The following is a 25,016-nucleotide window of genomic DNA, read 5'->3' as shown; positions in this document are numbered from 1 at the left end:
TCAATTTCTTTACCAGAAAACTTAAATCTTAATGATTAAATAATAGGACATTTATATACATCAGTGGGTTTTCTCAGACACTGGGCTCTAAGTACATACAATGTCTATTGAGTGAAAATAAAAAAGAAAATTCCAGTCATGCAAATCATCTTACAAACCATGTTCCATTTGACTTGAAAATTTTTACTCTGTTACTGGCATATCATTTTAAAATTAAGCAGATAATTTTTAAGGTTGCTTTGTCCATTTCCATTAGTTTGTTTTGCCATTTTGAAGAACTGACAGGCCACATGCTACTGCAGAAAGTACCAGCAGGGTAATAATGGTTCTGCTACCACCAACCAACCACTCCTAGCCCTGGCATGGATGTGTTTAAAAAAACCACCTAACCTTCAGCTAACTGCACTGGTTTATTTCTGAACAGCACATCACAATATCAGCATAGATAGCACATTGTAACTGGTTGGGTGATTCCACTTAATAATTTTTCAACACTAGGACCTTTCAGCATTTTAATTCTGGTTTCATTTATGAATTAAAGGTCATATATAGAGCACAAATGAGGTCTAAATTTAGTCACAGCAGACCACAGTTCCACATAAAGACAAATCTTCAAGTTATGTTGACCTGCTAGGAGACAAAGATAAACAGCACAGCAAACATGTACCTGCAATGCACTGCTTCCCTATTAAATATTAACTGTTTCATTTACATTTAAATGAACTGAGCAGTAATGGATAGACTTTCCACTACTGCTGTTTGGTGCTGCTGTCATGGAAAGAAGCTGAAGACAATGTGGGCTGTATGGGGGCAAATGACGCAATCTCAGCATCCGCTCAAGTGACTTCAATGATGACCATTCTCCAGTCTTGAAATATAATCCTACACAGCATTTTTTTTTCTCTCCCTCTGTAAACACATCTGTTCATAAATAACTTAGATGTCTCCTTGACATTCATGGTATGTAACTGAAGCTGAAGTAGAAAAGGATGGGCGGTGTACAGCACTGAGGAGATGTCACAGTACTTTTGTTCAGCATTTTTGTCAAGTGCAGGTTGCTAACATCAGCCATCAGAGACAGGCGGGGTGACCCACCCATATTTTTCATGGGTCTTCACCAAACTCTTAAATGTTGCTTCAGCTTCCTTTCGACTGAACGACTTTTTTGATTTGCCAGCTTTTCTGCAGATACGGCCCTGCACCAAACAAAAAAGAAAACCTTCATTAAACATGTGAACACGCAGCTGGAAACCACGGCTTAACTCTTCAACGCATCAGGCCAAGAGGCATTCACTTACAGGTACCAGAAAGCAGAGCTCCCAAACTGGGGCAGACAAATGCATTATTAGAGATGATTAAAAATGATATGCAGTAAAGAAAAAAAAAAAAAAAAAAAGACGACATCTGCCAAGCTATTTCTTCCCAGCGAGCCCCTGTGCTGGCACACTGCCTTGCATGCAGCAACCAGCGGCTGCTGCTGTGGCCATGCCACGCAGCTCGCCTCCCTCTCCGCTGCATGGGGACCCCTGCAAACAAACCAAGGGACCTCTACCATAAAGCATTTGGCATGCGGACCCTCATGCCCACCCCGTACAGTCAGGGGTGCAGCCCTAAGCAGACAGGGACCGCGAGGAGCACACCAATACGCCACAGAAACAGCACTTCGGCACAGCGCCGCTTCCCACTGGCTCCTGGGGACACACGGGTTTTGTGAGCATCCCCCACGGCCCTTTTCAGCCGCAGGAGAGGAGGGGGGTCCCCAGCCCCCCCAAGGCCCCTCTGGTCCCCCAGGACCAGCGACTGTGGGTGGAGAAGGAGGCAGGCTGTGGCAAGTGCTGCTGAGGTACCAGCTTGGGCCTGGGGAGACAGAAAGAGGTTGCAGACCAATTTTGATGCCATCCCGTAATACAGTCCGTGGTGCGAATATCACGGAGTTGACGACTCTAGAGAACCATGACAACAGCGGAGTGTTTTGTGTGCTACATCTCAGGGCTACCCATATCTCACCCCCCACACCCTGCTGCCTATGCAGAGCATCACTAAAAATTACATCCATCCCACAAAACACACTCCATTCTTCTTCGTCTAATCTGACCCGTGAGAAACGAATATCCCTGGCATTTCTTAAAGTCAGCAGCACCCTAAAACCAACTTGCTTCCAACCTACATAAAGAATTCTAATTTGTTTATTACCCCTTCATGACAAGTTTGATAATAAATGAAAATATACACAGTTAAGCATACTGCATCGTTATTACTTTGCAATTAAATACTACCTCTAAATGCACAGCAGTATATAATTTCAAATCCTTGCTTGGCAACATAAGACATTTACTGAGTTATTAATAGCTTACCTTATTTTGCACATTGGTCCATGTCAATTACCAACTAACAGAGACACAAGAAAGAAATATAGCTGCAGATTTACTCCACTCTACCGCAATAATACCCTTTAAAGTATTTACACCTATTGGATTTGTCACAAAATAGAAGTTTATTAAAGTCACAAGTCTAATAATTTTTATAACTGTGTGATAAAATGCACTGAAAGCTTTTTTTAGAACAAATGGTATTTGATGAGCAGATACCATATTAGAGCGCTACATTTATTAAGAACCAAGTCAGGCTGTTCTCAATTTTTCCATTCCTTTGCTCAAAATGATGCATCAGGTTGCGTGTTTTGCCTCCCATATTCTACCATTAGTTTGGAATTTTAACCAAAAAATTGTCATTCGTAATCACATGCAACAAATAATACTGAGAAAATAATTACGTATATGGAAGGAAAAAAAAGGAAAAAAAAAAGGGGGAAAAAAGAAAACAAACCCTGTCTTTGGAGTACCAAAGTTATTTTTACAGACTAAAATGAGTAAGATTACTTTGTACTATGGACAAATCATTTAATTCTAGAAAGCTGTCACAATATTGCACAGACATGCTTTTGTGTTCAGCACTGCTCTTATTATAACAAAACTATGGACACATGAGAGAAAAAAGCTGTTTCCTACTCCTGTGTTAATAAGTAATTTTTCTGTGCAGTTTAACTTCTCTTTCAGAGCCTACCTTAACTAAAGATTAGGAACAGCCTCTATTTCCCACCTCCATTTATTCACAGCCAATTTATACCCACTTGGTTTTCACAAAAATAGCTATTTTACCTTTCGATGCTTTTCCTTGCCCTTCTCCCCAGTCGCCATTTACAGACTAGCAATGTATTTCCTCTTTAAATACCCTTTGATAGACTAAACAGCAAGACACGTTCCCCATCCCCATACTAATCTGGCAATTAATATTTCCCAAATAAGGATGATCTGAATGGTACTTGATTTAACTCCGCTAATAAATTTTCTTAGAAAATGTTCCTTTTTAGTTTTGACAAAAGAAATAATTAAATAAAACCAGGTAACATATTTTTAAAATCTCATGATTGCTATTTCTAATATTAATCTTCTCTCAAGAATTGCTATTCCCATTGGGTGCTGGAAACATAACACATTCTCATTTACTAATTACCTTACATCTCCTGCAGGAGTATTTTTGCTGTTACAAAACATGTTCTGTATTTTCTTCCTAATCCGAGCTTTTGTTGGAAGCATACTTAGAGAAACACAGGAAAAAATAAAGCACAGTGCAACAGAAGATGAAGTCAGCACAGCAAATGCTGTCCTCAAAATCTCACCAATTAAATACCTTTGAAAGTAAATATACATCTACCTACTCTATGACTTAATTTCTGGATTAGGTCTATTTGCTGTCTCTTGTCTTATACGTATGATTTTTTTACCATTTAAGGCTTTGATACCTTTCTGAATTGTGTGCATAGCACCTAGCACAATATGATCCATGTCTTCCCCAGCTTTTTCAAAGTATTACTACTAATCTGTTCCTAGAAATAGGATCTTTGCATTGAGAACAGCTATCGCTCATATTCAGTGTCAGCTACTTACTGCTTTCAAACAAGGAAAGTAAGAATTCTTTGGTGTTGCAATAACGCAGTGAGTATCATCACATCATCTAAAACGTTACTGGAGCCACAAAAAATGAAATAAGCATAATTCCATGAGTTTATTCTCATACTTCTTTGTTATTAATGTAACAGATCATTAAATCCACTTCTAAAACACATTCTCGTACCATATGCAGGTTGTACGTAAACTGCATCATCAAAGACCAGCTAATTCTACCCGACTGTAGTCCATGCATTTTTATGTTTATACAGAAACTGTGGGTGGCATGGTTAGCACTGTCTCTTATTAACCAATATGCTGCCAGGTGTTTATAATTTGGATAAAATTTAACCTTGTGGACTGAAAGTTTCCCTTTTTGGTGCCTCAAGTAAACCTGAGGTAAAAAGAAAGAAGGGTGGAATTTCAGTCAACACAGTTCAGATGCTTTTGAGTCTATACCTGAGTGGTATCTATCTACTGTCTTCATGATTTTTAGCTTTTTGCCATTCCCACAAAACTCTTCCCAAGTTTAACTAAAAATGGTGTTTTGCAGGCAATATAAAAGAAAGTGTCAAGCAACCATTTTAACAGGCACTGTTACCAGCTCTGACTACAGTTTATTTTCAGACTGCTACTTAAACATGCAGTCATTTTAATTCTGGTCAGGAGACTATGAGCTGCTGCATTCTGTAAATATGACAAATACGGTAAATACAGTACGCAAATACAGCGCTGGCCATAGCTCAATCGCGCTCAGCTGCATTTTGACTAATCTCTAAACCACTCACGTCACTACTGCCATGGTAAGGAATACAGAACATTTGCACGGCCAATGTTTTGATGTGTCCTGCACCAAATCAAGAAAAGATATCAAACTTATACCTGAACAAGATCTAAACATTCCATAAAAGATTAAAAACAACAGATAAAACCCAATAAAGCCTTTCATAATGATATTAATGTCGACTTCAGCTCTAAGAAGTCGCACCAGGAGCTTATTTAAATAGCTGCAGTACTTTCAGACATTCATAGAGTGCTTTTCATAAAGGGATAACTGAAAACCTAATTAAAATAAAGAGTTGGAGAGAACATTTCAGATTTTGCCATCTGCTGTGACTTCATGTACTTATCAAGATATAATTTTAAAAAGCTAGAAACATATGAAAGGTGAAAGTAATGCCACAGCATCCAACTGGTGTACACAGCCATGCTGAAATGCAGGGGGACGTGCTGCACTCAGCCTCCTCGCTCACTTGTGCTCCTGCTGCGCCTGGTTTGCGTGGCACGGTGAGCAATTGCATGCCGCTCAGCTACTCTTTGCCCAAACTAATGAGTTTGAACAAACAGCTGATAAGGATCCAGTCTATAACCCTGGTAACTGCTAGGAGAAAGACCTCCTGGAGCAGAGTCTGCTGCGGGTAGCCTTCTCAGGACCCTGGCCATACCGAGGGACCGCTGCCTCCCACCATGTTCAGCAAAAGACCCAAGGTCAATCTCACATGTGATTTGGCACCCACATTTACAGACCGCTGTGGGCAAATCTAGCAGCTTTTCTACTTCTCAGTGATGCCGCAGTAGTCCCCACGTTCTTCCACAATCATCAACGCATCAGCATGTCCTCCCCTTGAGAACGCTACGTGACGCTGAAGTGCATCCACAAAAACATTCAACTCAACATCTAACAGCTTGTTAAAGTCCTTCAGTATCATTATCAGCAATGTGCCATACCTTTTCTTCCCCAACACCACCATGTCATGAAGTGCTCCAAAGACAGAGTTAAGTCCTGTACAGAGGTACATACAGAGATACCAAATATGAAGCCTGAAGTTCTTTAGCCCTGTAATCCCACTGCAACCACCTATCTGCCCACCTCTGGCCTGTGTGTCATGAAAAACAGTCCTGACACTTCTTCTGGTATTTCCAGAATCAGGACGGCCTCAAGGGGATTTCTTTGGCAGCGATTAAGGGATTTATATCTCTCGTCAAACCAGCTACAGTAGCTCCCAGACCAAAACCCAACAGTTTTGGCATAGCACGCAGCATCAGGTGTGATTCTATGTCGTATCACTTTTGGGTCTACCTGGAAGGGCAGGACTACATAACAGTGGGCAGCCTTTCACAGGATCATACAACCACCAGAGTGCTGGCTGGAAGGGACCTACGGAGGTCTCTAAGTCCAACTTAGATCCTTGAAGCTGAACTGCCAACATAGTCCAGCTGTGGCACTGCGTAGCCTGGTCCTGAATCCTACAAGGTTGTGCTCAGAGATTTATTGTATACAGCCACCAACGCTTACAGGACTCAGGTTATTCTGGAAACAGCGCAAGCCCCTGTGCTACAGGTCTCTGAGATGCCACAGCAAACCCTTCAGGCACATCCAGATTTTTTTTCCTGGACTGGTTAACAAATAGTTGTATTAATTGCAAACAGTACACAGCTAATAGACTCAGAAGCAGGCAAGCCTTCACGTTGTTAACACTGGTCTTAACGCAAACTCCTCAGCCCTGCATTCCTTTCATTAACCCTGGATACGCAATAACTCGAGGTTGGTCTTCCAAGGGTGAATCATACCTGCCTTCCGCACATGCGGCTAAATGTGGCCCCTCATTTAAACCAGCATAAGACTGCACAGGTACAATTTCATTTTCTCCCTTCATCTCTTAAGAGGTCTCTACAGCAGGCTCTAGTGACCCACTTCTAGGTAAATGTCAAGAGAAGGAAAACAAACAAAGGTTTAGAGAGGTACGCAGAAGACTGTAGGAAGTCACTGTGCCGCACACTGCGTCTGTAGTGATCCCTCCAAGGAGGGAGGAGACCCACAAGGATATGCCCGTTTTCCAAGTCTGTTATCCCAGGCTGGGGACAACATGACGCATGGATGATGCAGAAACTGTGGATTTTCTGAGAGCTGGAGCACACTATGAGTCTCCAGTATGTAACATGTTCCACTAATGTGCCAGCGACGAATGGCTTTGAGCCTCAACTGTTCAAAGCCACATACTATGCAAACATACTCAAATCTTTTCTGATAAGTAACAGAGGAATACAGTGCTTAAGCCTGAACCGGTCCTATTCTAGAATATTTAAACAAGTTTTCAGAGAAAAATATTTCCACTAGTTTTAGATCAGTATTCAAAAGTAGAGCACTGCTAAAGTGAGCTACTGTCATGCTCTCAGTGCTACGACTGCAGTGTATCACAACATCATTGGTGGAGTGCAATATACACAGTCTCTCCTCCCAATTATATGGTTTATAAATTTTTTTCCTTCATGTCCTGATGAGGCACAGTTAATCATGTCTCAAAAACTGCACACAATTTATTTTGCACTATATATATTTATTAGCTATAGCTCAATCAAGGCAGTATAGAAAATGATGCAGACAAATACTGTTAATGTTGCAGCATAAGTGAATTAAAAATGGGATGTTTTCCTGCAAATGTGTAATTTCTAAAGCAGTATTTCCACACCTTTTCTGGTCTCCTTTTTAAGAATAATCCATACAAAAAAGTGAAAAGTCAGCAAGTTCCAGCTTTAAAGCATCCTATAAATTGCTCCTTCTGGGAGTGTGAGGACAAAGAAATCTGAGTTGCAGCTGAGTAATTATTAACGCTCACTCGTCTGTGTGCGGCCTGGTGCAAGTAGCTCTTAATCGATATGAACACTTAACAGCCCCGATCCCTGTTTGACAGCTACAGAGCACTGCGCTGCTCTTCCTCACCTTTCCCTAAAGTCAGCACGGAGTCAGCAGCATGATTTCAGTACAGATGAGGGTTAAGAAACTCCCTTCCTGCATTTTATGGGTGGGACACACTCTGTGTTGGCAAAAGAACAAGAAAATTTTGTCAAGCCACATTCTTGGAAGGTGCCTCTAGCATCTCCAGGGCCAAAGGTGCCATCGTACAACATGGTGGCCTTCTGTCAAAAGAGATGGTCCCTGTCCCCTGCCATCAAATGGGCACCTGCTAGTCTAAATGACAATGGGTCATTTTCTCTTTCAGTCTTCTGCTGAGCTCCCTGGACCACCTCTTTGCGGTGTGTCTGTGCATGACAGCCCCTCTTTGCATCAGCCCACAGGTCCTCCACATCAGGAACCTGAAGTTACCCAAGTTAAACACAGTCACGGGTGTAAACTCCACCAAAGCAAAGCAAACCATCCTTTAAGACAGGTTCTAAAAATGAAGGAGCTACAGCCTAGACAACAATGTCTATCTCCACATTTCCCAAAGTTTCACCATGCTAAAAAAAAAAGCAGGAGTAAAAAGCAGACTACCTCTGGGAACATTTAATTGAGTTAAGATCAAATTTGGTAAGATTAGAGTCACAAGCCAATGCACTTTTTCCCCTGCTGTTTATACAAATGTGTCAATCTTCTATGATATGTTTCATACTGGTGCACATGGACATCTACTCATAGAGCCCCCACTTCTGAGTGCTTTAAGTACGTATCCTCAAATGACCTTTGGAAAGAGGATTATCTGTACTTCACAGGTGTGAAAGAGGAATATAGTGAAGTTATATGACTTGCCCATGACTGCACCTAAAGTCAGTGGCAAAACCTGGAAGCTAAACTCAGATCACCTCTCCTCAGCTTAAGTGCTCTGACTGTGAAATATCCTTCCCCCCAATAATTACAAGAACACTTCAATACTAGATATATTTTTATGGAAATAATCTTGTCAAATTTATAGAAAATTTGACATTTATAGAAATTCATAGAAAATTTGAAAAGTCAGTAACATCAATTTCCTCTGCTTTGTGATGCTTTAGGTTGTTTTATGGGCACATATTATGGAAAGAAGCCCCACACTTCTTAGTGCAGCTGGGGGTTTGTTACCATTTGTAACACAAACCTAGAAACAGGAGAAATATCTAGTCATTCCACAGCTCATAAAGCCTGGCTATGAGAAGCATCTGAGCTCCAGGCCATTTCATAATGCAGGCTTACTCCTCCTTCCTCAGGTTTATTTTCACTCGTCTTTGAATGCAGATTTAGGATCGTGACTGACTTGTAACTCTATCAGGGAGTCACTGCAAAAGTTCCAGGGGTTTTGGAGAGCCTGCGCAGAAGAGGATTAAATCAATGAGGATCATCGATTTTAACAACACACACGAAATCATGAAGCAGAAAAAAGACATTTTCCAAGGACAGACTCTGCACGTGCATGAGGCAGGCACGTATCTGCCACACGTGGCTGAGGACAGGCACACTTGATGTACCACTCCTCAGTTTGACTTTTAACTGGAATGGGGCAAATCAGACTGGCACCTTGATCCTATTTTGGAAGGGGAATCACCTGAATGTCTTAAGTGTGGTGCCCACTTACCTGTTTCACACAGACCAACAGGGACTGCAAATTAATTTTCATCAAAGCACACCTATGCTTCTCCCTAGCTTATGCACTTTCAATTGCCAGCACAGTGCTGGTTTCACTGCCAGCTAGGTTAGGTAACAGTACCAGGTCCTTCCCAGGCAGCTTGTCCTGCAACTTCCAGGATCTACTCAATTACCGCTGTTTCCAGCCAGAGTTAAAAGACCAACACTGTGGAGCGGTCGGCACCCTCTAGAAATGACTCTGTGGAGTATGAATCAGACCAGCCCCAAGCCACACGCTTTGCAAAAATACGATGAAATTCAACAGAAACCTGGCATTCCACTTAGAAGCGAGACAACTGGATCCTGCGCACATTAAATTTAACATATATTTTGAGCCATTCAGACAGCACAATCACCGCAGCCCCTGAAGTTCTCCCTGTTTAGCCGTGGAGTAAATTGCACCTGGCTATCCTTCCATCCTCCCATCTCCCTTCGCGCCTAAGGTCAGTGTTACCTTTTTTGACAGTTACAGGAGAATATCATTTGTAAAGTGGACACTGCATGTGAAGGACTGAATACGTCAAGGAAAAGAAGAGATCTTCACTGACTCTCATCAGCCCAAAGGAGCTTAGATGGGAAAAAGAAACACAGCTGACATTATGTTCCTTAACCAACATCTCACTTTGTGACAGCAGATGCCCACTCGGGGGACATGCCTTGGATCACGCCTGGCAATAAGACTCCTGCGACACAAGGACCAGAACTACTGTGGAGTTAAAAATCTTTGATCTGGAAGACTCCAGTCATGCATAGAAATCCCTGGGCATTGTGTAGATGCTAGGAAATCTGCATATTTTCAAGGCCAGCCTGCATAAGGCAGAGTAAATCTTCCTCACAATAGAAAGTGGGTTATTTAGTTTACTCCTCCAGGAGGACACAACGTCACCCCTCTGGACTAAGCCTTCTGCATTTGAAAAAATACAATTCTTCAACAAAGTATCTGACAAAACACCCAAATGCTACACAGTTCTCTTTATCTGAACACTTTCACTGAAGAAAATGAGGACTTCTTTTATAATTCAGGGAAGAAGAATCTTGCTCTTTTGAGCAACTTCAATTTTCTTACGATCCAAAGCAGCAATTCTTTTAAATTCTTCTTTAGGAGATCAGCCAAGTATTGCCAGGAAGAATTAGTTCTACCTGCCATAAAAGCATGTTTTAAAATAAGCAGTTTGTTTCAATTTAGTGATTGAACTTATTTGATGACTATTTTAACACTAAGGATGATAGTTGAAAGAATTTTAAAATTTTTCTTTTTATGCTTTGAAGGGGTAAAATGGAGATTATGTTCCCCCTGCTTTTTAAAAGAATTAAAACAGCCTCCTACTTCAATGAGTTGGAATCCCTGTGTCTTCATTCCTCTCAGTAGAATATATTTGCATAATAATAGTGGATAGTCAGAACAGCAATAGATCAGAGTACACATGAACAGTGTTTTTTCCAGCCCATTCATCAGTCCCAGCATCTCAACATAGCAAATATATATGCTCCCACTTAAACTTCAGCTTGAAAGTCCTAGGTTTCTCAATTGCAATAAAAAAGAAATCTTAGAAGGCAAATATATCTGATTTTCCTCTGTAGCTAAACAATATTCTTTGTTACCTCTTTGGCCCAGCATTTATATCTTTTCATGGGGAGCAAGCCACATAATACATTCCTTGTCTCCTCTGTAACGTTTGTATATGAGTCGATGTGTTTTTCAACCATGGACCTAAAACAACATTTCTTCCCTTGACGATAACTGGCATCGTTTGCTCAGGCAACTAGTTGAAAGCAAAAAGCAAACTGGTTTTATTTTTTAAGGCCCTAGTAAGATACAATGGCTCCAAATAATTCAGAGACCACTGTGTTCTCTATACATTTCTGCAGCCTTTGAGATTAGCTGATTTATTCATGGCTGTAGTCCTCAAACCCAGCATCTGGAGTATGAAAATCCATGGATTTGCAATTAATTTCTGCTATACGTATTTGAAAGACCTGGAGCCTGCTGACCTCCTGGACACCATGCAAGTCCCATCTGCTATCTGTTCACTCATACTTTTGTTTGAAAGGCTGAAGAGGGAGTAATTTAGACTATGATTAACTGCTACCTTCTGTATCTGTTTTTCATAAAGTAAGACCATTTCTCCTGTTTCAATCTGGTAGAAGTCATCTGGGATAGTTGTATTTTTAAAACGGAAAGATAAATCAGTCCAATGGTCATACAAGGCACATAACTCCTGAAGCAAACTAAGGGGATTCCACTGAGGTATTTCTAATATTACAATACGAGGGATGAAAGTACTACATACCAACAACTTTTATTTGAATTCAGGAATTTTTCCTATAGAAAATGAAATCTTAATTACAAACTATATTTTGGTTTTTATTTAAATCATTACACAGAAGCCCACCACAGCGAGAATACTCATAACTAGGAGTTCCCCATTCCTATTTTAGTATGTCTTGAGAAAATTTTTATTCTCCTTCTATTCACTGGAAGAAGAAGGAAGTATTTTCCTCAAAACAAAGAACTTTTCCCATGACATAATCTGCAGAGTCGCCAGTTACCTTAGAGCTGCCTTTGGCTGGCAGTCCTGTCCCCAGCCTCCACAGAGAGAACATGGGACTCGTAAGAAGGAGGACAAGGCTGCTACTGGCCAACACTACTGCAAGTTTAAGCCCAAAGTCCTCAAGGCATCAGGTGCAGCTGTGTTAGTCATTCTCAAAAAAAAAAAAAAAAAAATCCTGATGCATTATTTGGACATCGGCATACATGGCTTTGTCCTCTCTTAAACCTCCACCAAACCAGCATGAAATCACTACTCTCCAGTGAGAAACAACGTGTCTATTAGAAGACACAAAATCCTCTTCCACTTTTGGACAAAGTCTGCTCCTTTTCATTTGAGACCCTATCACCCACCATGTTTTCAAACAAGAGAGATGGCTCCCCCCCCCCCCCCGAAACACGGGCGCTGGCCTCAGCGCATGCGTTACTCAAGGAGAGCCATGACGAACCTCTCGCTGTTTCATCACTCGCCTACGACCAGCACTGTTCCCCCTTCCTTACTTCAGTTATTAATATTATCGCTACAGTAGTGCTGTTCTCAGGAAGTGGAAAGCAACAGACTCATTTTTAAAACTCTCTCTTAAATTATCAATAAACCATTCGAAAGGGTGCTGCTAAGAAGGCAGCTCAGTGGGCCACTTCCACAGCCTGGACAGACAGACAGACAAAGGAGGCTCTGCCTAGACAGGCATGTCGAACTGTTGCCTCCAGGACAACAAACAACTGGTATTTAAATTATTTTCTTAACGGCACCCCACCTCCTTGGCTGACACCCCAGCTCCGCAGCGGCTCACGGCTACCATTTCGCTGGTTCGGCAGGGCCAAGCTTTCGCTCATGACGACGAGCCAGGGAGCAGCTGACTGTGCAGGAAGCGAGTACAAAGTCATCCCCTTAAAACCAAGGCTACAGTTGAGTTAAGGACAACACCAAGTTTTTTAAAATAAGATTCTGGATCCCAGACAGATAAACAGTCTCAGGCCTTTGATGTACTGAGAATTCCCCTCAAGATACTGACTAGACCTGTGTGAATAATTGATTTTCTCAGCTGAATAGCTGAAGCAACCAACCAAACAAACCCCAACTTGTTTGTTAATTAACATTTTCTTTTCCTTGAAAACTGAAAGGAAAAAAAAAAAAAAAAGGACAGTTTGGGACTGCTGAATTGTTTCATTCAAACAGAAATTGCCTCTCGTCCATTTTAAACCCTTCTTTTCCCAGACAAAAAATATCTAAAAATGCAATATTAGATTCGCGATAGGAAGCAAGCGTATGCATCCCATGAGGTAGGACATCTCTCAGTCAAGGTCACCTGAGGCCTATGGTTCCTGCTTGGTGAAATCTGGAGAAACAGCCACCCTGCTTTAAAATCCAGCCCCTGGGAGACATGCTCAGGTTTCCCCGCATAGAAGGGCAATGCTGAAAAGTAACGGAAAAGTGCTACCTCTTAATTTCTGTGCTGTACGTTTAAGCCTCCTTACGGAGGTAACTCCCGAGTCAAATGTTTCACCTGTGAGACATCAGAATGGCTCCTCTCAATTTTTCTTTTACTCTGCTAAAAGGTCTGTGAAATCCATTTAAAAAATCTGAATTTCTCAAGAATCCTGACTACCCGAAGATGTATTTTAAGTGTTAGTTTCATCAGCTTTTTGATCGTTTCATTAAAAAAAAAAAAAAAATCGTATACATTTATAGGTTACTATTAGCTCTGACAAAACAACAGCCCCAAAAGTGCTGTGTTTCTCTCCGAAGAGTGAAGAACTGGCAGAAAACTGCAACGTTACAGTTAGCATGGCACAATGGGACTGATGAGAAATGTTGAATGAAATCACCTCGGTTTTAGCACTCAAAGTGCCAAAAGGAGGAACGTACGCTGGCGGGAAGTTCAGTCCTGCCTACTCACACCGGCGCCCGCGAGGCACGCGTCCGGATGCGTCACAGGCTTGAGTATTCACAATGATTTCGTGCTAAATCATGGCGCTGGGAACCGGTGACGTTTCTCTGGGAGGCCCCATTGACCCACTGGTGCCATCAGCGCCCCATCTCCCGCTCGGCCTCACGGCTGCCGCCATTTGCTCGTGCGGGGTCGTTCTGAGGCGATGGAGAACGGACCTCGCCCTTCCAGCCTTTCTGATTAATAGCAAGCGTGCTGAATATTTCACGCTATTGCAGGGTGCAGACTGATTACAGAAATTACACAATTAACCCGGTGTAAGCCATCGCTATTTGTTCAGGACGGCTCCTTGCAGGCACCGAGACTACCCACAGCACGGCAAGAGTTACCCAAAACCAGACCCGCAGCTCTGGGACGCGCAGTGCCTCGGCTGTCAACATTTCGGCGGCTCTATTTTCATTTAAAAAAAAATACGATAGATTACCTGTACAATGAAAAGTGAAACGGGGATAGGGGAGTGCCGGTCGTATGTTGAGCCCTATTATGCAATGGAGTCAAGATTACATAACGAGGGGAGTGCGATTACAGAAACGTGGCTCCCGTGACGTGGGGCCCGGCTATGATGACAGGCTGGCAACCCATCACCGACTGCACCTCTGTAACCCAGACATTAAACTTATTGTCAGTATCACCTACTAACATTTCCACTTGGAATGCATCTTCCCAGACTTTGAAATGTGCATGCTACACCTATTTAACTACTAAGTTACTGGCAGCAATTTATTTCAGCCTTTTATTTTGTGCACTCTCTTTTTTTATAATTAACTTCGTAAACTTCTGGAAGAATGTTATTGAAACTTCTGCACTTTAAATGTGTTTATTAATGATGCGCACATAAACATCCTCTGTTATCAGAAATTACTACTACTTTCTGGAAATCTCTTAAGTGGTTTAGGGAAGAAAATGATCAGATTATATAGCTCACTATTTACTACTAATAAAACAATTTAGTACTTTTCTTCACTGAGCCATTTCATCATCCCAGTAAACCTTGATTTAACCAGTTTACATTCAACATCCAATACTGCAGAAAGATGCTGAATTGTTAAAAAATGGAGAGAATTTAGCATTGTCCTTCTAAACCCTTGTTTAAAATAATGAGAAATATAATCACCGTAAAAAGAGATAGGTTAACAAATAGTGAGATGCGGCAAGAGTAGCTACACAACTTCAACATACCCCAGGCTCAATGTAAATTAAGGCTCTTTTCTTCCTGGTAGATGTTTTTTATATCCCAAGGTGACCTAGGAAACCTGACCTCTTCAAATGAAGTGCAGAGAAAAACACTATCTGGTTAAAAAATGGGAGCAGTAGGCCCAAATCAAATAGGGAAAGAGGAAGGAAAGGCACTTACAGAAGAGTCTGTTAAATAATCAAAATTAATTTTCTATCTTAAGAGAAACCAAGCCTTTACTCCTGCTCATGCAAGCAGTTCCACAGAGGCAAACAGGAGTAACCTCATTTTTAAGCAAATGAAAAATATGTTATTATTTACTCTTTCCCCCTCTCCTTGCCAAGACATGAATTTAAGAAGTTACTTAGCATCATTTCCTGACAGACGTGGAGTTGTGCATGTCCCCTAGGTTCAAGGGCATTCATGAAGTGAACAGGAACATCACCCTGCCACAGCCATGTGTGTATCGCCCACTACAATAACCATAAAGAAGGACTGGCTATGAGTTTCACCAGCAATATTTACCCATTTATTAAAAACGTCTTATGAAATACTTCTCTTCTAAGCATATTCTGGAGAAGAGAAACAAAAAAAGCACTGATTCAGCTCAAACGAGATCCTCTGCCAGGGGAACCAGGCATCTCCTCCGGAGAGGAAAGCTGGCAGGAACCATCTAGCAGCTCTAACAGCAGCACATATCCGATATTACTTGTGCCTTTCAGGCAGAGAGATTTTAAACTGGTACAACTTTGCCGGCAGCTCAGGCAGCAACTCCAGGTGTGACCCCGTGCCACCCCTCTGCCCTGTGCACCAAGCCCCAAACCCGGGAGCACGCGGGTCGCCTTTTCTCCCGCGAGGGATGCCCCCCAGGACAGCACCAGACAAAGACCCGGGGGCAGCAGCTCCAGTGTCGTGCCCTACACCAGCGGCAGCACTTCACCCTGGAGACCAGCAAGTATGGCCGACTAGTTGGTGAAGGACAGGAGCCGGAGGACTCGAATCCCAAACCCCACTGGAGCCTGAAGAGCCCCTTTTGCTTTGGGGCGAGGGAGGTGCCCCTCGGGGGCAACAGGCATGACATCTTGGTGCCACACGCAGCAGAGTCAAGCACGGGGACAAAAGACACGCAGGAGGACCCGCTGGATGCATCTGCTCCTTGCTCCTCCAAGCTGCCCTGTACCTCCACTGCACCTGCCTGAGAAGGGACCCCAGAGCAAAACACCTGTGCCCCTGTCTCCGTCCCACCAGTGACGCCAGGTCCTCGGGGGAGACCTGTCGCCCAGGCCCGGCCAAGGTCAGCCGCAGGTGGGGCTCGACCCACTGCCCTCTGGGGCGCCGATCCAAACACGCGCACAGACACAGGCACCCCCCGCCACACACAGGCAGAGCGAGAGCCCACGGACCCCCTACCTGCCCCTTGACCAAGCTGGCTGCAAACTGCCTCATGACGGCCTCCACGGTGTAGGCGCTGGACCACCCGCGGGGGGTGAGCAGCTCCATGCAGATGGCTCCGCCGTCGAGGACGTAGCCGTTCTCTAGGCGGGGGCTGAGCACCCTCATGAAGGGCGGCGAGAAGGGGAAGTTGTCGGGGAAGGTGAGGTTGAGCAGGATGTACTCCGTGTTGGTCTCCTTCATGTCCTGCCACAGCACCGAGTCCTTGTCCACCTGGTGCAGCTTCACGTTCCAGTCGAAGAGGCTCTCGTCCACCAGCTCCACCGAGATGAAGCGGTCGCTGAGCCGCGCGATGTCCTGCAGCTCCTTCATCAGCCGCCGGGTCCGCACCTGCGTGCAGTGCTGCTGCCGGCCCGCGGGCGCCAGCGGCCCCGACCCCGAGGGCAGCGGCAGCAGCGGCGCCGGTCCCGACCCGCACCCGGAGCCGGAGCCGGGGCCGGGGCCGGGGCCGGGCCGCTGCGCCGCCTCCTTACCGGCGCCGGGCTCCCTGGCCGCCTCCCGCGGCTTCTCCCTGCCGCCGCCCGAGCGCGGCTGCGGGGGCTGCTTGGCGAGCTCCGGCGCCTTCTTGTTCTTGTGGCCCCCGGGGCTGCCCTCGCTGCTGCTGCTGCTGCAGCCGCCGCCGCCCCCGGGGGGGCCCTGCGGCTGCGGCTTGTTGCTGCTGTTCTTCTGGTTGCCCCTGCCCCTGAGCGAGGAGCCCTGCTGGCTGCTGCTGCGGTGGTGGTGATGGTGCTTGGGGTCCTCCGTGTCCCGGTTGTGCAGCCGGATCAGCCCGATTTTCCGCAGCAGAGTGGCCATGTTGCGCGCGGGTCTCCTCTCCCTCTCGCCTTTATGGGTTGGTGGGGTTTTATTATTATTACGAATTTAAAGTCCCGCTCGGCGGATTTGCTGTTCGCGGGCAGGGGGGACGGCGCTGGGCGGGCGGCGGGGCCCCTCTCCCGCCGGTCTGGGCGCACGGGGCGCGGGCGGCGGGGAGAGAAAGGCGGCGGCGCTGCCGCGGGGAGGATGTGCGGCCGCCGGCCGCCGCTCAAACGCCTCCCCTCGCTAGGGCTGCTGCGGGGAGCATTGCAGCACTGGGGCTGCTCCCGGGGACATCACGGCCCCGCTGCCGTGGCCATGATCCCGCGAAAAGGGAAAAAAAAAAGGGGGGGGGGGGGAGAAAAAAGCCCCAAACCGCCCGCAAGGGAGAGCCCCCCTCCCCCCCAAGCACAGCGGGCAAAATCGCCTGCGCTGCAGATGGCTTCCCCCTGCACCTTCGGCTCGCACCCGGCAGAGCCAATCCCCGGCGCCTCCCCGGCGGGCCGGTCCCCGCGCCGCGCCGGGCGCCTCCCCCCGGGGAGGGGGGGAGAGGCCGGCAGCGGCGGCCCCTGCCTCCGCGCTCTCCCGCAGCGGCGGAGCGCGCCGGCCCTTTGTTCGGCGCCGCCCGCGGACGGGGCCGCGGGGCTCCGGCGGGGGGAGAGGGGCCGCTCGGCGCAGCCCTGCCGCAGCCCCCGCCGCGCCGCGCACCCCGCGCTGCCTGCGCGCCTGGCGGCACCGCCGCTGCGGGCCTCGGCGGAGGGGGGGGCGGGGCGGCGGCCGGCAGGCGGCGGGGGACCGTCCCGCAGCGCCGCCGCCCGGCCGCGCCGTCCCGCTCCGCTCCGCCCCGCGCTGCGGCAGCGCGGGCAGCGCGGGCGCGGCCCTGCCGGCGAGGCGGGCCGGGGGCGGTGACAGCGGGGAGGAGCGGCCGCGCCTCGCCGCCGGTGGCGGGTTGGGGCGCCGGTGGCCACCACCGCGGGAGAGACCCGTGGGTGCGGGGGTGGGTGTTGCACACGTACAGGTATGTATGCGTGTGTCATCGCTCACGCGGCTAGGAAATTGTATGCGACATACTTGGAGTTTAGTGCACATATGTGCACACGTATATAGCACATAGATAATGCAGATACATAAAAACTATATGGTCATGTGTAAGGACATAAGTGGACATTTAGGACATTTAAATGCATCTGTGTGTATGTATTTACTGTGCATACATCTACTCGCCTAAACACATACAGTCGCATATATAAAGCATATACCTATAAAAATCAATACTTAAATATGGGTAAAAAATAGATATGAATACATATGTGTGCATATTTGTGTGTGTGTGTGTATTTCTGTATTTTTTGTGCTGGGAATGATGTGACAATCTTTGTTTCTTCAGCACAGCAGATACACATATCCCGTCCCTCTTACACCTGCTCGCCTCCAGATCGGGTAGGTCCATCCTCCTGGGACTCTGTGTAGCAGAGGAAGTAAAAGCTGATTCCGAAAATCTCTGTCCCCACAGCCCTCTTTACCTTCAGAGACTGGGAAAGAAAAAAAATGCAAGAAATGCTTTGAATTGGGGAGTAGCGAAGGCAAGGCCCAAAGCGTGATTACATCTGTTGTGCAGAGGGCGTAAAGCAATGGGCAGTGTGTGCATGTAGCAGCATTATATTCCATAACACCTTTCCCAAGCAAACACCCCCTTCTCCAGTAGTGCCCTAAACACTGTCTTCTCTGGTTTTGAAGAGTGGCCTGTACAGGAAAAGGACTGCTGCGCTTCTGTGAAGAGCTACAGAGGAAACCAGCTGGGTTTCTTGAAAGCTGCAAGGCTTTGCAAGGCTCTGCAAGGCACATGATGTTTTCATCAAAAACTGGGCGACCAACTCACTTCCAAAAAAATGCTGGGGTCAGTTCTCTTTTGACCTGTTTTTCCCTTTCTTCTTCCTGTTACTTAAACCACTTAGTTTTACCAACAGGTCCATGTTCAGCAGGTGACCATTCACCAGTGACCATTGTGTCAAACTAGATAGCATGAAATATAGTCTCTTTGCCAGGCTTTACAAATGGACCCAAATGATAGGTCAGTCTGATTTAACATGGATTAAAAAGCTTGCTGTTTTTAAAATCAAGATCCTAGAAGAAGAATTATATCTGTTTTTCAAACACGGCATTACTGAAGGCTCAAAATCATCTTAGCAAAATTGTTGAGAAACTCTCTTACTACAAGGTTGTTCATGATTTCATTTATTTTCTCAGTTTGTGTAATGCACACAAAGCACGGAAATAAGTATTTATTTATCTTAAAATCTTACCTAATAATGTAGCAAGAAAATTCACTGTATGGAATCTGTATTTGAGGATGTCACAACAAATGTAAACTGAATTATGGGCCACACGGCATAAACGAGGAGGAGGAGGCACAGCGCGACTCCATGGCCCAGGCAGGGCCGCACTGCTGTTGGCAGCACCATGATACCTGGGGACTGGCGGGATGGTGGCACTGTTCTTCAGCTCCTTCGGGAGAGCGGGGTGTGTGTGGGGGGGCAGTTGGAGGTGGAGGCCCTCTCCTCTTGCTCCCAGAAGACCCTGTGGAGAAAGGTCAGGAGGTACTAGCGGAGCTGACCCACATGTGATACCTGGTGCATCTCTCATTAGCCTGCTTTGAAGAGAAAGAGGATGAAGAGCTGTGAGCTGACTGTAAACGATGGCCCAGGAAGCACAGATGCCACAACGATGTCCTTGTTTCCTCCTGCCCTCTGTCCCATTGACCTGCCCAGTCCAAAAGCCTGTCAGTGTGGTAACCCTTGGGGTTGCTTTGATCCTTCCCTGTCTGCAGATACCCAGGGTCTGTTGCAGGAGGTGTTTGCTAAATTTCCTACCCTGAGAAGATCTGCATGTGAAATACTGTTGATGGAGTGTTTCCTGAGAGGTCAGAAGTCCTGGGGAACATGAGGTGGGTGGGCTGAAGCATCTGGGAATGTCTTGTCCATCTCATGTTCCTCTCCCACCTTCTTTCTCTCTATAGCCCACCCTGCCTGAGCGAATGAAGAACCTCCAGTTTATAGGATATTGGAAAGTGTGTCCAGACCTTCCCCTAGTAACCTTCTGGAGTGCCAGATACGCTGCCCCCCCTGAGCTCTTGATGGCCCATCCATGGAGCTGGGAGATTTCTGGAGTGCAGACAAATTGCATGCAGACATTTTGTGGTACGTGATGCTTCCAGGTAGCAAGGAATCTGTGCTTTGATGGGCAAATGACTCAAGCAGGACTTGCAGGGGGAGAAGCTAAGGCACAGAAGGAAATTTCTGTTCCTTTTGTTAGCAGGTGGAGCAGGGCACAGAGAAACATAATGCCACAGATCGGGAGGCTGCTCCTGCTCTGGTGCAAAAGCTGGAAGTCACAGAAACTTCACCTGCAGTTTCAGTCCTGGTGGGTGGTCAAGCAGAACAAGGCATTCAGTGGTCCCTGGTTGAGTTATCTAGCACAAGGCAGGATAGTGGGACACACATGCTGAACTGAACCAGAGTACCAATTAGCAACTTGAGCCTTTGTGTTGGCTACATTAATGTTTTAAACTGAAAGGTCTCTGCATGGTGTTCCTGTGACAGCTGGCAGCAGGAGCCGCTATCATAAATTTAACATGACAAAAGTTATTTACCTGTCTCATATAACTGCTGAGGTGTCTACCCAGTGGTGAGGCCGTAAAAAAGAGCAAGGTCTCTGCAAAGGGAGACCAGCGCCAAGCAGCCCCTCCGTGCCCTTCCGCCATTGTTTCGTAAAACGGTACGAGATTAATGATGGAAGTGATGAGAAAGCTGTTTCAGCGACGTGGAAGGTGTAATAGGTGCGGCCCGGCCCAATGGTGTTCTGCTGTGACAAGGGACTGCCCTGATCATGCTGGAAGTCTTGAAATCTGGTGCAATCTGCGTCTGTATTGTCTGCAGGGTAAAAAAGCTAAAGTGATATAGTGAACTCCTCTTTTTCATACCCACGCTTCCTCAGCAAGGGGATTAGTTGGTTAGTCCAGGATGGTCTCTGGATGGCTGCAAGTCCAGGGCCTTGAAGCAAAACAGGGAGCAAAACAGCTTGCAGGGGAGAATCCTCCTGTATCATCTAGACTGTCCTTACCCACATATTCATTGACTGAGAAAAAACTCTGAACAAATTTGGTCCATGATCTCTCTTTATGGATTCCTCATCAATTCTTCTTCCCCAGTATCTTACATAGTAGAAACGTATCTATTAACTCTGTGCATTATTACACATTCTCACCAGTTTGCCAGGTGCAGGAGTCAAACTGCACTTGCCTGCAATCTCCCAGACACGGCCCTCCTGTCCTTGCCTTGGAGCAGGACTGGTTGATCCACTTACGGTACATGAAGACATGCTAGAGTGATGCAATGACTTCGGAATCAGGGAGGTAAAAGGGCACCTGGGTATGAAAAACAGACTGATCTCTGGCAGATATTTCTCCTACGTACTTAGCTGGAGAGTTGCTTTCAGGCTCAGCCGTTGTACACCGAGTAGTGAAACAGGACAGTGTTCAAAGCTCAGGTCTAGCAGCAGCCCTCAGCTTCATGTGGAGCAGACTGCAGTTGATGAAGGGCATCTCGGACTCTTCTTGCAGCAGACAGGCATCGGTCACATCTGTCTGAATCTGGAGATACAGAGCTCTGAACTCCTATTGCAATACCAATTTGGTGTTGTTTGGGGCTACCAGGAAGGTGTTTTTTTTTCTAGCGGGATAGTATTGGCCAGTGATTTTGTCATTTTTACCAAGTTTGCAAAAAAGGAGTTACCTGGGGCTCAGCAAAAAAGCTCAGGTGTGTATTGTTTGCTTCCACTTAAATGCAGCAGAATTTTAAGGCCCAAGTGTGTTAGAAAATGTTACTCAAATTGAACAAGTGCGAAGAAGCATTTCTAGGATGATTAGGGGAACAAAATGCACATCTTTTTAGGAAAATTAGAAGATCTTGCCTTGTTTAGTATAGCCCAGCAAAGACTGAATGGGGGTGTGGTAACACTTTATAAATATATTTGAGAGTAAATGTCAGAGAGGGATATTGACTTCAACACATGATCAAATGGCTGTACAGTGAGTAATCCTGAATACATTTGGACTGGAAATCTAAAGGCTTCCAGCTATCTGGTGAATGCAGGGCTCAAGTACTCTCCCAAGCACTAGAAGCAGTAGCTTTCAGTCTTGTAAGATGGAGCCTGAGAAGTTAATGGACATAATTGTACAACAGAATAGAATAGGAAGATGCCTAAAGATAGAAAATTAAGCTTATATTATGAGTCCCTGGGCATCTGATGTGTCAGTATCCCCAAATGTGTGAGAAAATAGATTAGATCACTGTCAATTTGCATTATACTTACAATAATTCCATGCCTCAGGGCTTCCACTGGATTTGGGAAAGATTTTATTTTATTCCTCTTGATGCATGATTTGTCCTCTACTGGTCTTTTTTGCTTTCCTCTGCAGGTCTGCAGGTAGATTGTTATAGGTGGCATTAAAATCTTAGGGTTTATGTGTCCTGCTCGTATACTCAGGATTAGGCCAGCCTCTAGATCTGGAACTCTTTGAAAGAGTTATTTACCTAGATCAGCTTGGTATGCACCATTGATTGCCTATATAGCATGGGATGCAGCCTCCTTCCTAGAATCAAATGGGGTTTTATTTAGTGAATTCTTTGTAAACCTGCAAACACACACTTTTTCAACAAGTAAGCTATTTATTCATCTCTTCCTCCTTCGCTTGACTGAGTTGTCCCAATGCTTACTAGTATCTCACTGGGCACCTTTGATTATCCATTATTTGTCTGCTTCCTTTCATCCTCCAAAGTGAAAACATCACTTATTTTTAAAAGGGTATTCAGAGGAAAGGCATTTCCAGCAACAAACATCAGGAATGAAGAAAGACACAAATATGTTCACTCCTGGAATGTAAAAGCCTGTAGAGGTGCACATGCAGTCCCTACGTTGCTGTTGACACATCCTCCTAAGTTACCTTCTTTTCAGTGTCACAAGTCCATCTGGCATTTCTAATCTCTTTCACTGAGTTAGATAAACAAAATACTTGAGGTAACCTCCACTCCACGGACATGATAAGCCCAGGTAAATGCAAAGGATACCCGGGTAAATGAATAAGTGAGGTGAATGAATAGCCATTATATCGCAGCAACAGCTTTTGAGAATGAGTGAGGTAAAAAATATCCCTGGGGAATATGATTATCTGTCTGCTTTTTAAGTCTGCACAGCATTGGAAATGTTCAGGAGAGGCTTTTTATGTTCATGGTGTTCACCTTCATGTATTGCTACTTACTGACTTGCATCCAGCAATTCTGAATCATGGAACTTTGTGTCAGAGGTGACCATCTCATATGCACACAGGTATTTTTAAATTCTTGCACTCATACACAAATGCAAGATATGGTCAGTAATCCTGAGAAAAGTCTTACTGTAAAGCACAGCAATCACTCATAAATTTCTCCCAAAATAAAGGTACAATGCATCCTTTACCTTGTTCCACCTTTAGCCTTGACATCTTCTGGTCACATCATCATCTTACAATATCACCTTTACAGCCATTCTGCAGCTGCTCAGTGAGGAAGCTGTATCTTATGGAATGGTTGGAGGAATGGCAACTATATGATGGTCGCTCTAATCTGGATGCAAAGATTCTTGTTTGTCATTGCACACAGTGACTTTCTGGATTTTCTGGCTAGATCTGAGATCATGAACTTTTCTGGGCTCCCGCATATAAGCAGAGCACCAGGGCCATCATTGAGGCCTTACAGCTCTCCTGCTTTTAACTGGGGGCAAACAATATGCATCTGAGCCCTAGGGAGCCCCTTTTTTGCCAAGTCTCCAGCTAGTGACAGATGGCTCTTTACTCCAGGAAGAGTCTGAGGGGTGTCCTGCATCAGCTGCAGTCCACTCCACATGAAGCTGAGGGCTGCTGGCAGATCTGTTTCACCAGTCAATGCACAGTGGCTGAGCCTGAAAGCAGCACTCCAGGTGCTCCAGTGCTCTGGTGCACAGCACCAAAGGGACACACACTCAGAGCGCCGGGTTAACCCCCAGCTAGACAAAGGCACTAAGACTGTAGGTCACCTAAGTAACAGATGGAGGTCAGTGTGAACCACACAAAGTTAACACAGGGAGAGAGTCCAACCCTCTGAGTCCAAATTTAAAGGCAGAATGCTGGAATTTCAGTAATTTAGTCTAAAATACTTCATGGTGCCATCAAATAATTTTTGGCCTCTGACGTTTTAAAATTGCATCGCAGACCTCTTACCTGAAGTGACAGGAACAGGATAAAGTTCAGTACAAAGTCATGTGCTGAGGAGCCAATGATAAGAAATTTTTATGTAAATCTGGAGGAGCAGACAAAGAAAGAAGAGATAAAGAAAGAAGAGTGTGTTGGTAGAAGGGATAAAACCGAGATGCTGCCAGAGGGATGCAGCTTTAAAAAAAAAGGCTGATGTGACTGAAGATGGCACTCAGGGAGATACTTTTAGTAAAGTTGGGGAAGTATTAGCACCTTTGTATAAGATGATGATAAGATCACATTTGGATCCCAGAACAACACACTCTCATCTCTGATGCCTGCTAAACACTTTTGCTTTGACTCCGGTCAATCCTTTACCTTTGTGTTCCCTTAAATCTCACCATATTCTCTCATTTTCCTCTTTACAGCACACAGCCATAAGAAAGGTCAATTGCAATGCATTTATGGGTAATGAACTCTTCCTCCTTTTTTCTAAGATCTTAACAT

At 45.3% G+C, this 25,016-nt stretch overlaps 1 protein-coding gene across 1 annotated transcript; it reads right to left on the bottom strand.

Moving 5' to 3' along the window:
- Window positions 1-1,064: 1,064 nt before the first annotated feature.
- Window positions 1,065-17,245, bottom strand: UBE2QL1 (ubiquitin conjugating enzyme E2 Q family like 1). Its single transcript, XM_059815784.1, has 3 exons — window positions 16,980-17,245; window positions 16,409-16,937; window positions 1,065-1,196 (listed from the first exon to the last, which is right to left on the bottom strand). The coding sequence occupies exons 1-3, from the start codon at window positions 17,243-17,245 to the stop codon at window positions 1,065-1,067; spliced, it is 927 nt and encodes a 308-aa protein (XP_059671767.1).
- Between the last annotated feature and the right edge of the window lie 7,771 nt (window positions 17,246-25,016).

Source organism: Gavia stellata, chromosome 3, assembly GCF_030936135.1.
Source record: "Gavia stellata isolate bGavSte3 chromosome 3, bGavSte3.hap2, whole genome shotgun sequence".
Classification (NCBI taxonomy): Eukaryota; Metazoa; Chordata; class Aves; order Gaviiformes; family Gaviidae; genus Gavia; species Gavia stellata.
This window is presented reverse-complemented; position numbering and strand designations above follow the sequence as displayed.

What these genes read in the sequence shown, in the direction of transcription:
- UBE2QL1 (XM_059815784.1), bottom strand. Translation starts at nt 17,245, where the DNA reads ATGGCCACTCTGCTGCGGAAAATCGGGCTGATCCGGCTGCACAACCGG. An exon ending in GCCAAGCAGCCCCCGCAGCC is followed by an intron (nt 16,938 to 16,979) that starts GCGCTCGGGCGG and finishes GGAGGCGGCCAG; the next exon opens with GGAGCCCGGCGCCGGTAAGG. An exon ending in CCAGCTTGGTCAAGGGGCAG is followed by an intron (nt 1,197 to 16,408) that starts GTAGGGGGTCCG and finishes TGTTTGGTGCAG; the next exon opens with GGCCGTATCTGCAGAAAAGC.